Source organism: Malania oleifera, chromosome 8 (genome assembly GCF_029873635.1).
Source record: "Malania oleifera isolate guangnan ecotype guangnan chromosome 8, ASM2987363v1, whole genome shotgun sequence".
NCBI lineage: Eukaryota > Viridiplantae > Streptophyta > Magnoliopsida > Santalales > Ximeniaceae > Malania > Malania oleifera.
Genome location: NC_080424.1, coordinates 93901549 through 93917095, shown reverse-complemented (window position 1 = coordinate 93917095; position 15547 = coordinate 93901549). Strand labels below are relative to the sequence as shown.

At 34.9% G+C, this 15547-nt stretch overlaps 1 protein-coding gene across 2 annotated transcripts; it reads left to right on the top strand.

Moving 5' to 3' along the window:
• Positions 1-2650: 2650 nt before the first annotated feature.
• On the top strand, positions 2651-4507 carry LOC131161383 (uncharacterized). 2 transcript variants are annotated; one of them, XM_058117119.1, is made up of 2 exons: positions 2651-2935; positions 3555-4507. In XM_058117119.1, exon 2 carries the CDS (start codon positions 3580-3582, stop codon positions 4279-4281), a length of 702 nt encoding a protein of 233 aa, XP_057973102.1. In that variant the 5' UTR covers positions 2651-2935; positions 3555-3579; the 3' UTR covers positions 4282-4507. The 2 variants fall into 2 exon arrangements, with proteins under 2 accessions (XP_057973102.1, XP_057973103.1); XM_058117120.1 differs by having other exon boundaries at positions 2771-2935; positions 3573-4507.
• Positions 4508-15547: the final 11040 nt, after the last annotated feature.

Sequence of the window (15547 nt, the reverse complement as noted above, 5' to 3'; positions counted from 1 at the left end):
CACTCCTCTGATTCCTCCTTCCTAATGACTTCTAATGTTGAAAGTACACAAAGTTTTCCATATTTTGATTATCCAAGTCATGCCTTGTATTTTAACAATTCTGCAAGGAATTTGATTGAAAACAATCCTGAAGGAATTTGATTCTTTCTAGGTTTAAGTTTATATATATATATATAATCACTACACTGCTCTTTTGTCTTGTTACAGTGAGACTCCCTATTTATATAGAGCCCAAGGGATGGATTTGGTGCCAATTTTTCTTTCTCAACAGATTTCCCCTCTGCCAAAGAATATTTATGTAACCATTTTATTCAGACATGTGGTTTATTTCTTTTGAGAATTTCATTTGTTTTTTAAATTTTCAGCTAACAAGCTGATTCTATTTTATACGCAGGTGAGCTCAAGAGGTCGAACTGGCAGCCCCATATTGGATGACATGGAATTTTTTATTTAATTTTTGTTTTTTTTTTCTTTGGATGTGGATGTACCCCCCCCCCCTTCCTTCCCTTTTGTACTGCAACAAGTCTTTGTACACTTTTTTTTTTTCTTTCTGTAATGTACCTTTGCTCCTTGTATTTTCAAATGTGACTTTCATATTTTATTTCCTTGTGATTTGGTACCGTATGCATGTGTCCTATTTTGGCCTACTATAATTATTATTCCTTTTTTAAGTGTTCTGCCGTAAAATCTTTATACATGCATCCCCTCACTCTTGCATGTGCTCCTCCCCTTGTGATGTATGCTTTGACCAATTTGACTTAAAAAAACCTGGTTACTAAAACATGACCTCAACACTGAACACATTCTTCGGTTCCGAATTTGAAGATTCAATTCGAAATTCAAAAGCTTACTTACAACAATTAAAGAGAAATTAAAAGAGTGTTCAAGAACAAAAATTAAAACTCTATTTTCAATATAGGATGACTCAATTTTGAAGTTCGAATAATTGTCAGAAAAATCAAGTTTTAAAGTTAAAATTAGAAATGACTTAATTTTTTTAGAAATTTGGGACTCGATTCAACATACCGGGACTTCACTTTGAAGAAAACAAAATTTGAAATTAAAGGGCTTGATTAAAAATGACTCCAGACTTGACTTTGAAATGACACAATTTATTTTGCAACCCATTATGAAAAGAGATTAATTTTGCAACTAAAGATTTTTTTATAAAATGACTCAAAACCTTTCTAGAATGTCGAGACTCAAAATAGAAAAATTACCTTTTGAAATAATTAGGACTTTAAAAACAGGAATCAAATTTCGAAAAGGACTCAAAATTAAAAACAACCGAGACTACAATTAGACTTAAAGTTAACTTTACTACACTAGGTCTTTTCAAGAAGGTTTGATAAAAATTAGGGTGTCTACAGGTGGGTCACATAGTGACAAAATTTTTTATACTTTTGGGGTGGTTGGTAAATGTTAAAAGGGATTCCAAAATCATTTTATATGTTAGATTATTGTTTGATAACAGCATATATATATATATATATATATATATATATATATATATATTTACACGTATTTATTATATGTATAAAAAAATGCCTATATTATAGCTCAATAAAAAGTTGAACGACTTGGCAATAGAATTTGAGGAGATGGAATGGTAGCTTCTATGAGTACTCCTAATATAGCTGATTTTTGTTTTTTGTTTTTTTTTTGGTTAGAAGTTTTAGGAAGATAGAAAAGTGAACCAATTTTTTAAAATTTCAAGAATTAGAATTCATTGATGATTTGAATAAGAGGGGAGGAGGGGAAGCTTGTTAAATTCAAGTATAATTTAGTCAATATCTTAAGGGATAGTACAAGTTAATTGGTGTTGTTAATATCACTACCATATTTACAATTCATTGCTAATTTAATTGTTTCAAAGATCAAAACCTTCTCCTCTTCAATTGAATATTTTCTTATCGTGCTCCTGCATTTTCATACTTATACATATTCCTTTCATTCAATATTGCATCATTACTTATTCTTATTTCTTTTGTGACCTTAAATCACCCTCAATTTTAATTTTTAAGACCCAACAACTTATAATAGAGACCGCGCCCCCCGGGGGGGGAATGTAGCCTGAATGATTAATTAATGATGGGTTGTCTTCTGGATGGGTCATTGCTAAAGCCGCAAATAAAGAGAAATTGTTGAGGCGCTCGACGAGAAAGTAAACAAAGAAATTTCATTTGAAAACATCACGTGAAGTCAAATTCTATAGAGATAAATTAAGCTCTAGAAAGAGAGAATTCGAGCATAGAGGAATGCTCATTCTTTTAAGAAAGATAGTTATGTGTATTCAAAAGTACATTTATGAAATTTAAGGGAGAGAGTCAGGGCTATTAGGGATTTCTTTAGAATGAAATGTTTTTTAGGAGGGTCTTTCTATTTTTTATGAAAAAGAAAAATTCAACTCATTCGGATGTAAATCTAGATAAATGGTCATTCTTAATAAATCATTATTTCATTATCTTATATTATATTTTTTTCATTTGCACTTCCAAAAGCACTAAGCACTAGCGTCCGATAAGCATTAAGACATTATTATGGGGTCATTATGTTTATGAATGTCTAAGTCTTCCAAAATAGAATGCTTTGAAATTATGGCAACATTTTTTCTTGCTCAATTTCTATTTGGGGAACCTTTCAATATAGAATGCAAAATATCAACATTTTATTTGCATTTAATTAAACTGTTTGCGAAACGCGGCGTTCATCTGACGGTAGTCTCATAAATCCTACGACCAATAGCATAACGCCAGCTGGACATTGACGCATTCTTTCTATGCGGACTAGGTTCCCAAACGCGGTCTTTGAACGCTCCTCCACTTCTCTTTTTAGAGTTACCGTCACATAAATTCTCCGGAATTTCATTTCAGCGTTCTCATTTGTCTGAGATCGATCGATCCGGTGGTCGGTCGGTCGATCGTTTCAATCCAAGGTCAGTGATTTCATATCTTTCTAATGTCAGTTGGCTTCGAGGATTTTTTTCCCCCTGTTTCTGTGGACCTGTTATTTGTTATTATTATTATTATGTTTTAGTTTGAAAAAACCCTAGTTTTGAGCTTCGATCTTCATTTTCCGCGTTTATTTATGGATTGTCTGTTTATGCTTTCTGTGATTGTGATATCAAGGGATCTCCTAATTAATTTGGATTTGAGGCGTTTTGAAGGGCATGGTAAGGGAGAATTTCTCTTGATTTTGCGCAATAACGAGAGAGTGTCCTTGCTATTTGATCACGGATCGGGATTTAGACACTTCGTATACTCTTTGTCTTATTTACAATTGTTTCTAGATATTTTATGATAGGAAGATTGAAAATCGGAATTGAGGTTACCGAAAATGCAAAGTCTTGATTCTTGAATATTGGAATTGGGTTTGTCTAGACTTGTTTTTTGTCTCTTTATTTGGTTGGGTTTTGTCATAGGGGCATAAAATTCTTTTATTTTTGTGGCTGTCTATTTGATTGTATTGTTGAAAATTTTCAGTTATTTTGATTTTTGTGTTATTATAGATTCTTGCAATCGTTGTTAAATTGAGTTTGATATGATTTTGTGTAGGTGTTTGATTTTTTCTAGTTTGAAGATGGCAAGTGGATTTGGGGAGTCGATGAGCAGGCCACCCCAATGCCCTTCTTGCTCGAGCAACAATGGTCATAACAACAATAATGATGCTGGTAATTTTGAATGCAATATTTGTTTTGATTTAGCTCAAGACCCAATTGTAACTCTGTGCGGTCACCTCTTCTGCTGGCCTTGCCTTTACAAGTGGCTCCACATTCATTCCCGGTCCCGGGAATGCCCGGTTTGTAAGGCTCTTGTCGAAGAGGAGAAGTTGGTTCCTCTATATGGCCGGGGAAAGACTTCAACAGATCCTAGATCGAAGTCGATCCCTGGCATTAACATTCCAAATCGTCCACCAGGGCAGAGACCTGAAACAGCTCCTCCTCCGGATGCAAATCATTTTCCCCAAAATGGGTTTGGATTCATGGGTGGTCTGGGAGGTTTTGCACCAATGGCAACTGCAAGGTTTGGGAATCTAACACTGTCTGCAGCTTTTGGTGGTCTTATTCCATCATTGTTCAACCTTCAAGTTCATGGATTTCCAGATGCTACTATGTATGGAGCTGCTGCTGGTTTTCCCTATGGGTTTTCTAATACATTTCATGGCAGCCATGCACATGGGTTCCATCAACACACAACTCATGGGCAGCAATCAGATTACTCTCTGAAGATGCTGCTTTTGATTGTTGGTGTGGGTGTGATCATTGCTCTACTTTGGCAATAGTCTAAATTTGCAATTTAGAGCTCAAATTTCTAACGAATGCCTAGGTTTATCAATGTCATGTTACTGTAAATCTGTTACTGCATTTCATGTTTACTTTTTCATTTCCGTGTTTTTGCATTAGGAAATTGTCCATATGATGCTGTGCGAATACTTTTGTATCTTTTTTTTTTTTGCCTCTCATAAGCATGTGGAATGCAAATTGAATGGTTTCAGGAATTTATTGAAAGATCTCTCTCTCTCTCTCTCTCTATAGATCTATCTTCCCCCCCCCCCCCCCCCACAACCCCAACCCCAACCCCCTCTTCTCCTGTCTTTAGTACATTGCGCACACATGGAATCATTGGTTGGGTGGACGAAGTAGAGTTTTGATGCAATCTATTGTGCCATGTTTCTATTGTTATAAGCAATGTCATTAAAACTAAGATTGGGATCTTAGAATCTTATGATCCTATGTTAAAGAAAGCAAAAAACAATTTGAAGCCTTATCAATATTTGAGTATTAGGATCATGGAATCCTTGTGATCATGCGATCCTGCACATGTCAAAATTTTTTTTGGGAGTGATTTAAATGAAAAGATTCATTTTGAACAAAGGATGGCCTTTGACTACACGATAGAAAGAAATCCTTATAGCCTTACTTTGGTCTAAGCTCACTATCCCAGATTCAATTTTCCTTTATTTTTTAAATTCACGTATTTGCTCCTTACCGATTTTGTGCTGCTTGAGCTATAGCTTAGTATCTAATTTGTTTGCCCATTTTCCTCCTCTCATTTTATTAAAATCTTTAGCCTTCTCTCCCAAGTTTCTTTCCTCCTCTAGTTGTCCTAAATTTTAATTTCTTTTCACACTTAAATCAAATATAGATATCATGGAAGATAACACTATGTCAAATGTCAATGTTGATTAAGCTTCTAGGTCAACAACAGTTACAACAACAACAAAGTCTTCATTCCACTTCTATGCTTTCCTGATTTTTAATCCATAAAAATATAAATGTGCAATTATGTTTTCCTAACCTTTAGCCCCAATTTCATTTTAGGCTTGGTCTTATTGTGGCAATTGTCTCAAATTCTAAGAGATTCTAGATTGCTTTGGCAACTTTTTTTTATATTTCATTTTCTTGTTCATAATTATAGAATCTTACTACCCAATCCCATTCCTCCCAATTATTCAAGGTAGGATTCTAACTCTAACTGCATTGTCCATAAGCTTTAAGTTTGTTCCTTGGATATGAATAAGTGTAAATTTGGATAAAACATAGTACAAATTATATTGAATTTTGTTCAAATCCACATATATCCAAATCCAAGACTTGAAATCCATGCTGCCAGCAGCCAAATACATTGTAAGTGTATTTCAATTGGTTTTTTTCTTTGCTTCAGTATGCTGTGCTGCTGTAGTGAGCCTGTATCATTGTTAGTTGTATCTTTGGGGATAGCCAGATAAGTGTCGGTTTCCTGGTTTCAAATTTTAGGTTTAATTTGTGAGGACCAACGTTGGATGTGAACTTGACAGACTTTGTCTGTTTAGGTTCAGTATGAATGCTTGTCCTGTTTATGTTTATGTTATGTTTATTTTTTTTTTGTTTTTTTTCCAAATAATTTGTTGGACTCAGTCTTGATTCATCGTCTTTCTTGAGTTTCTGCTTTACAAATTAAATGGATGACATATTGTTTTGGTAGAAGAGAAACCTTATGTGGTGGGTGATTCTTGCTTTCTTAGTCTTTAATTGTTGATAATGAAGATGCCATTTCTCTCTTTGATCTTCTTGTGGAGTTGGTGGCAAATATGTGTACACTATCTGATGTTAAATACAATTTAGCTCTTGAGATGTTAGAAATTTAGTGGGGTTGTGGAATTAGTTTTGATGGATTAAAGCAAAGGTCACCTCTTTAACTCCCTGGATAAAATATTTAGTTGGTTTTCAGTTGGCTTTAAAGCATTTAAAGGGATCAATCTTACTGTTATTGTCCTCATCTAATTGTGCATGGCTTTCATCCCTTTCTACGTGGTTTTTGTGGCATTGGTCCTGCCTTTTGTGTGTTGAAATTTGATTCGAAAGTAGAATTGCTTTGGCATAAAATTAAGTGTTACATATAATTTCAGCATGTTCTGAGAGTCACAGATTTTATGCAATGCACATACATTTTTCTTGGTTTTTCTTGGGGATTGTCAGATACTTTTCCCCCAAGTCCATAGTCATAGGATATGATTTTTGATTTATGACAGGATTTAGAAGACTAGATGTCATTGGTCAAGCATAAAGAATTCCTTATCTGGAGACTAGCCAGATTAATTATTAGTGTTCGGTAAGAATCTTGATTTGCTAGATTTTTCCAACCTTAGTATAATTTATACTTTTTACCTTAGTATAATTTATAATTTTTAAATAATGTCCAGTGGGCTGTGCATTCGGTTGGTTTGGAGCAGTTAGAAAGTCGAAAACCAGAAAACATTGAAACTGACCACTGAAACCAACTGAACTTGTCGTCTTGGCAATGATGAAAATCATAAATTAACCGAGTTCAGACAATCTACTTGTAGACTGCCTGCTTATGTTTGCAGACCACCAAATTCTTGATAATCCTCTTCTAACTGCAGACCATCTACTTCCAATGCATAGAAATTAAAATGAAGACTCAAATCATTGAATCAGAAGTTTGTAGTTGATTCTGACTTCAAAACCTGTACCTGTCTAGCACAATGCAATGACGTCAGTTATCTGCGAGTGGAATAGCTGAAAAGGCTGTGGTGCGGGAGGACTCGTTACATCGTCCAGCTGGAAGCTGTTGAGGGAGGTGGAGATATTAAGGTTGTGAAGTTCAAGGGACTATGACAGCACTGAAGGGATTGAGAAAGGAGGAAGCTTTTGGAGTTGGACTGAGACTTTGAGAATCCAAATGAGGGTCAAGCCATTGAACAGGCGAACTAGGAGGGAAAACTGAGACTCAAGGATCTCCAAGTGTGAGATGAATTTAATAAGAATTGAGGAAGGAACTAAGGAAGAATATGATTCGAGGAGCCCCAAATCAAAGATGAATTGAGGGCTAAGCCCTCAATCTGAAATCAGTGAGTTTAAAACTGAACCAAGTATTGCATGTGGGTGGGATCTATTCTATTTTTACAGGTTTATATTTTTTGGTAAAAATTTTGGTCTACAGTGTAGTCGTTTTCTGACTGCCAAAACTGAAATTGAATCCACTTATGTTTGGTAATGTTTACCAAGCCAAACTGTTTCAGGTTAAAAAAACTACAGTGTTTCAACCAAAACAGTTGTCTTATAAAAGGTGTCTCACATAGTTGGAATCTAAATCATTCTTGTATGTTTAAGATTTTCCTAGTACACATTTATGGTGGGATTGTGGGACCTTTTTTTGTGCAGCCCTATGAAAACTAGCCTGATTAATTAGTAGTGTTCGGTAAGAACCTTGATTTGCTAGGTTTTCCAGCCTTAGTATAACTAATGATTTTTTAAATCATGTCCGGTACAGCCCTATGGAAACAAAATTTGACACAAACAATTTTTGTACCATTTGCTTGAAAATTTATAGAATGGGGTTTAAATGGTTAAAAGGGATGAATATTGTTTATATGGAGTATATATGAAGATCCAGTGTGAGGTTGTCAAGCTTTCTCATCAAAACTAAAGAGTAGGACTTGGATGAAATTCATGGATAAGGATGAACTTCTTTTATGATAATATAAATGAGTCTTTTCTAAAGTAAAATTGCAGTAATTGTGATGGTAGGACGGCTGCTGTTGTAGGTGGTGGGACTTGCTGCTCCTCCTGTAATTTTGTGCTCATGGGGATTTGGTAGTGGTGGTGGGACTTGCTGCACCTCTTGTAGTTTTGTGCTCATCGGAATTTGGTAGTGGACCAGTGGTGGTGGGACTTGCTACACCTCTTGTAGTTTGTGCTTTATAGGGCTGGTAGTGGTGTTGTGCTGGTGGAATTGTAGGTGTAGCACATGCAATTATAGACTCTACCTATGGTCATCTGGTAGTCGTGGCTGTGGTAGCGTGCTGTAGCTCCTTCAGATGCCATGCTGTTCTTGGGCATGGTGTGATTTTATTTTTTGATTTTAAAAGTTTTATTCCTTATTTTGTTTTCTGATTTCTTTGCCAGTTTGGTTCTGTGAACGGTTGATCTTTTTTCCGAATGCATTTTCTTTTATACTTTCAGAGACGCCAAACACCCGATGAGCTTCTATATTTAGTTTTATTCCCATTATTTTCTCTTGAATCCAGGGCCTTTTTTCTATTATTTTATCCTGGTTTATTATTATACACAAGTTTCTCTAATGCACAGTCAATAGAAGTGCGCTCGGTTTGCTGACTTGGTGATAGTTATCGAGCTCAATGCTTTTGGTTGGACCTTGAATGTGTGATGATTTGATTTTAATGCTCAGTTGGTATTAGTGGCCCAAATTTTGAAGGAAATATTATCTTTTGATGTCAGAGCTTAAAAGTTAAAATTTGATTTTTATTAGTTTTGCATATGATTAGCCTGTCTGTTCGAGTAATTGGTATATTTTTTTACAATCCTCCTGCTGGATTTTACTCATTAATCTTTTTTGTGGACTAAATGGCCAAATAGCGATGTATGCCTGCAATTTATTTGTTACTAATTTGCAATATCACATTAGTTTTTGAGGAAACCGTGATGATTATTTAGGAGGGGATTGGCGAGTGTTTGAAATTATTTTACACATAAACATAGGCGTGCATAATTTCCAATTTAAGGCATGTGTGGATGTGTGATGTGTTCCTGAGGGGTTGGGACCTGCCCATAGTCAAAAGAACAATAGTGTTAATGGTGGGGCTGCAATTGCTGCAGTCATGTTGGGTTCATGTTTTTCAAGTGCAGAGAGATCTTTTCATTTCTTTTCAAACGCTGTTTTTGTCCCATTGGAATTGGCTTGTTTGGTGACTTACGAATTGTGATGATCCTCTAAACTGCAACTGCTAAAGATGCAAATATTTGCTTCTGATTTGGACTGACTTTCACATCTCATTTCGCGCCACGCCCTCTTCTTCTCAAGTTAAAATTCAAGACTTTTAACACAAAAATCCCAATCTTCACGGTTCGGGCGTCGTCCTATACTTCCACGAGGGATAATGTTCCTCTTCATTTCCTTGCGCATCCTTGGAATGGATTTCATTTTCCTTCCATGAGGGACAACTTTTATACTTTCTGACCCTTTCCTCGACGTTTTTTCAAGTTTCAAATGGGGCATTGAAATTTCTGGGTGCATTCATTCATATTCCCTTCTCATATTTATTTTTGACACCACATTAGCCGGAATCCTATACGACATAAACCAAATGAAAAACTATTCTGATCTTGGAATAAGTCATTTTAGAGAGCATTTCACTTTCGTTGAATTTGTGGAAGACCTTTATTTCCAATCAGATTGGAAACAAAGAAGACTATTGAAGACCAAAACCTGACTTTGAATGAATGACGCACAACTCTTTTAAGACGAGGAGTATAAATTTCCAAAACCTAAATGGTCTGTGTGGTTTTCAAAAGATATGGACCTTCCCTTCTGTTTGATAGAAACATATAAGCATCTTTTAAGATTTCAAAATTTTAGTAAAAAATTTCATAGAATTCCGTTGGCATCTAATTGTTTTGTGATGCCTATATCTCACAAAAGGGTTGTCTTTTTTACAAAATATAAAGGAAATTTAGTGTCTTTTTGCTAAACCTTTTATTTTTTTAAATTGATTCAATATTGTTGTAGTTGGTAAGGATATATTCTTGTTTAGTCGATACAACATGATACTTGAGCTTGACTTGACTCGATTAGAAAATTTTAGACTTGAAACTCAGCTTTAACTTATTGATTTTAAATTGGTAAACTCAAATTTGACTCGATTGTCATTTCTTAAAACTCAAGCTCTACTTGATTATAAAATGCATGTACAAAATATATGGGGAAAAATAATAGTGTATCATTTTTCTTTGAATGAGATAATGACTCGGTGAAAACAGTGATTCTGACCCTTTAGTCAAAGCGCCCTTGCATTGTTCATTTTTGTTTTTAAATAAGAATAAATATGATTAAAATAATAAATGTTCAAAAGAATATGAATTAGAAAACATTGTTATAAAAATATGTGTATAATTTATAATTATTTTATTTAATTATTAAAATTTTAAACTCACTTTTATTGCTCTAAGAACAATTCTATCATACATAACATCTGAAAAATGGTAAAAGAATTTTTGAATGATTTTATCATTTCAAACTTTTGGATTTTTATGGACATTTGAGGAAATCAGCTCTGTAATAAAAGATCCCAAAGTTGGTTGAAGGCCAACTTAGTTCAAAATCGCTATTGTCCCTCTTCTCTTCCTTTGGTTATATACCGACTCACCCACCTTGATTACTAAGCCATGGATCGAGATCCTATTATACAATTACAACAATTACACTATAGTATAAAATTGTTTTATTAAGTTCAAATTTATTTATTAATTTTTATAATTTAATGGTTTAAATCAGAATTTAAATTTTTTTTTTTTTTTTTAACTAAAAGAGGGTGACACCTCCATTTATTTATTAATAAACCCTCACTTTTGGTGTAGGAGTATCATGGTTACAAGATAAGTAAAAGGGAGATTACAAAAAAATAAAATAAAACCCTCTTAAAAACAATATCCGCAACCAATCAAATTAGGATTACAAAACTAAATAAAACTAACAAAGAAAATAGAAACACAAAAACAACATAAACAAATCAAAATTCATCAAACAAAATTCGAGGGTTGAACTAACGACAAACGGAAGTGAAATCCTACCTATCCATCCAAAGAATACCTTTCAGATAACGTGGTAGAGGGTATTGTTTTTTGTAAATTACATTTTTTTTTTTCCATTTCTCATTCTTTAGCAAGAAAATCATTTAATTTTAAACATAATTAATGCATTTAAATAGATTTAATGTATCATTAAATATGCAATTCTTGAAACTCTTTCACATACAATCTGATTTTCTTCTCAGCAATATGAAAAGTTAATTAAATTTACAAAACCATCTAATTTTAATTTTAATTAAAAATTAAATATTTTGTGTAGGATAAATGATTTAATCTACAATTGTTAATTTAATTTTAGATATTAAAATACTTTAATAACAAGTTAGACAACGGAAAAACATGAAATCTAATTTTTAATTTTTACGAAAATTAAAAGGACAAAAAAAATCAGCAATATAAACAAATGAATTGTCAAAATTGATTTCTTTGATGTTAAGCAAGAAAACTAAAAAGTAAAAAATAAAAAATTATACTTGATATACCTCAAATATATCACTTACCATAAATCCAAAGGAAACTAGAGCCCAGCATTGATGAGGGCAATTACCACCTAAGTCAACTGCTCAGACAGAGCAATTGACGCCAGCTCCATGATGACTAGAGCAATCTACGGCAACGTTATAACAATTGGAGCGATTCACGTTTGCGCCATAATTCACTAATAAATGACACATCACCCTTAGGTCAAACTCCATTACTATAAATGGGGATTCAGAGAAGAGGTTAAGGTATCTCATTCTAAACTCTACTTTACTGTTGCATAAAAAACCTCTCAAGTCAATCCCTGACTTAGCCATCGGAGCGATCCCCCGGAGTACACCCCGGGTCCTCCAAGCCTTACTTATTTATCTCTTTTCAGGTGGTCGTGATCTGGGATCGTGAAGGTCGTTCAATTTTTGGCTGCAACAGTTGGCGCCGTCTATGGGAACTTCTTGAAAGGTTTTCTCTTTCAATCCTTGATCATGACTACATCAGATAATTGAAGGTCGATGCATTGGCTCAATTAAGATTGTCCGAAATACCATCGTCCGACACCTAGACGTACTCGATGCCGTCTGATCCATCGCCAATTGGGATCCTACCTAGTGCAAACTCTTCATTCACGGAATTGGATGGGACTCTACCATCAAGAACCTCCACAATCTCTTCTCCACCTATGGTGACCTCGAAGAAGCCATCGCGATCCTTGGCAAGGTCACCGGGAAAAGTAAAGGGTACGGGTTTAATTCGTTCAAGCACATCAATGACGCTTTACTCGCATTGAAAAAGCCAAGTAATAAAATTGACGGACGAATAACCGGAACCCAGCTTGCTATATTGGGAAATTCCGGATCTAATACGAATCCGACTACAATTGATGTTTCTATGCACAAGACTTATGTAGCCAACGTGCCTATTCTCAAGGTATGATTTTTTCTCCATCATACAATAATAATTTAAAAAAAATAAAATAAATAGATGTCATAGTTTCAATGCTTGAAGATCTCTGCCTTAATGACTAATAATAATAGGATGTTCAAGATATTTAATTGATTGAACAGTGACCTATGCACTAAATGCATAGTGGGGTCATGACAGCTACACTGCCAGTCAAATAAACAAAGCCAAACTTTAAAATTCGAATGGGTTAGCCGAATGTACCATGGGGTCAACAATAATGACTCTTACACATTCATGTGCACTGAACAATGCTCTAAATAGTGAATTTGAAATTACAATTGAAAATTTGAGTTGAAATTGCAATGCACACTAAAATTGCATAATTGTAGCAACTACAATTGGCAAAACCTCAAACAGAAAAATCAAGCTCCTTAGTGACATTTGATTGAGCACCTAGAGCCCAATCAGCTGAACAATCCACACCATAATCAAAACAAACAGTAACAAAATCACCGTCATCAATGGTAGACATCTCGCAGATCTCAATCTCAAACTTCAATCTACCATTGCACTCACAACCCCATCCAACATGGGACTCACGAATCAACTGGGATACAATTGAATAATCTGAGTTTATAGACCCTACATATGACACAGACAACACAAAAATAGTCTGCGAAATCTATAACATTGCACGCTTACTTGCAGTTCCCTTTGCCATAAATGATCGAACACTTGGTGCATACACATCCAAACCCTTTGAAACCAATCCATCTCGAACCGATTAAGAATCTTAACTGATATTGAAAATACCATAACTCACATCTTTAACCCCAATGAAATCAAAACTGCAAGAACCTGTCGAATTGAACAACCATCACAGCATCATAAATTATCAAAATGTTACTGAAGATATAACCCAAAAAATGAGCACAGCTCATTAGGTAAGGAAGAATCGGCTCAACTGATGAGCAACGGTCGTGAGGTCAGAAGACTGCCCAAAAAATGAGCACGACTCATTAGGCAAAGAAGAATCAGCCCAACTGACGAGCAACGCTCGTGAGGCCAGAAGACTGCCCAAAAAATGAGCACGACTCATTAGGCAAAGAACAATCAGCCCAACTGACGAGCAACGCTCGTGAGACTAGAAGACTGCCCAAAAAATGAGCACTACTCATTAGGCAAAGAAAAATCAGCCCAACTAACGAGCAACGCTCGTGAGGCCAGAAGACTGCCCAAAAAATGAGCACGACTCATTAGGCAAAGAACAATCAGCCCAACTGACGAGCAACGCTCGTGAGGCTAGAAGACTGCCCAAAAAATGAGCACGACTCATTAGGCAAAGAAGAATCAGCCCAACTGACGAGCCACGCTCGTGAGGCCAGAAGACTGCCCAAAAAATGAGCACGACTCATTAGGCAAAGAACAATCAGCCCAACTGACGAGCAACGCCCGTGAGGCTAGAAGACTGCCCAAAAAATGAGCACGACTCATTAGGCAAAGAAGAATCAGCCCAACTAACGAGCAATGCTCGTGAGGCGAGAAAACTACCCAAAAAATGAGCACATCTCATTAGGCAAAGAAGAATCGGCCCAACTAACGAGCAACGCTCGTGAGGCCAGAAGACTGCCCAAAAAATGAGCACAACTCATTAGACAAAGAAGAATCGGCCCAACGACGAGCAACGCTCGTGAGGCCTAAAAACAGCCCAAAATATGAGCATAGCTCATTAGGCCAGAAATGACGAAAAAGAAGAGCACAACTCATGAAACCACAAGTAGCCCAAAATGCCTCAAGAAGAGCTGCTCGACAAAAAAAAAAAAAAAAAAAACAATTTTCGAACTTTGGAAGCCAGCTTCAAAAATTCGAAACTGATGGGGGGACAACTGATATACCTCAAATATATCACTTACCATAAATCCAAAGGAAACTAGAGCCCAGCATTGATGAGGGCAATTACCACCTAAGTCAACTGCTCAAACAGAGCAATTGACGCCAGCTCCATGATGACTAGAGCAATCTACGGCAACGTTATAACAATTGGAGCGATTCACGTTTGCGCCATAATTCACTAATAAATGACACATCACCCTTAGGTCAAACTCCATTACTATAAATGGGGATTCAGAGAAGAGGCTAAGGTATCTCATTCTAAACTCTACTTTACTGTTGCATAAAAAACCTCTCAAGTCAATCCCTGACTTAGCCATCGGAGCGATCCCCCGGAGTACACCCCGGGTCCTCCAAGCCTTACTTATTTATCTCTTTTCAGGTGGTCGTGATCAGGGATCGTAAAGGTCGTTCAATTTTTGGCTGCAACAATACTCAAGTCCAAAATTATAAATTATTTTTGAATTAATTAAGATATCATTTGAAATCACTTTTATAAAAGTACTTATATATATACTTATCAAATATTTATCTAAAAAATTATATTGAAATCACTTTTATAAAAGTACTTATATATATATATATATATATATATATATATATATATATATATACTTATCAAATATTTATCTAAAAAATTATCTACTTTTTTTAGGTGTCCCCCAATCTTTTGGGGAACCGGGAGCTTTCCATTGGAATGAAAAATGAAAATTTTAAAATATTATTTTTAAAAATTAATTTAAATTTATAAATTAAAACTTAAATTTGAAAAATAATTATGTACAATATTTTATCAAATTCAAATTTAAATCCAAAAATTTATTTTTTCGAAGTCCAAATACACAGGTAAAATAATTTATTTGTATTTGTGAGTCTAAAATTAGAACATTAAATTTAAATAAAATATAATATAATTTATATTAAATTTTATCTTTTAAATTTAGGTAAATTTAATTTCAAGTCTTAAAACCTATTCTCTTAAACATCAGTTTCGTATTAATTAGTAGATGTTTGAAGTTTCAACAGTTGAAATGTTACTTCAAAACCTCATCAATTCATGCTTTCAGAGGCAAGATAGAGACGCTGGCACAAAGAAATCGTACTTAATGCAGTGCGAATACATTGGCAAAAACAAGTGAAGGTAGAACTGTGATCTTAACAGCAACATCC

Bases quoted from the DNA above. Each gene is read 5' to 3' on its own strand.
- LOC131161383 (XM_058117119.1), top strand. From the start codon at position 3,580: ATGGCAAGTGGATTTGGGGAGTCGATGAGCAGGCCACCCCAATGCCCT.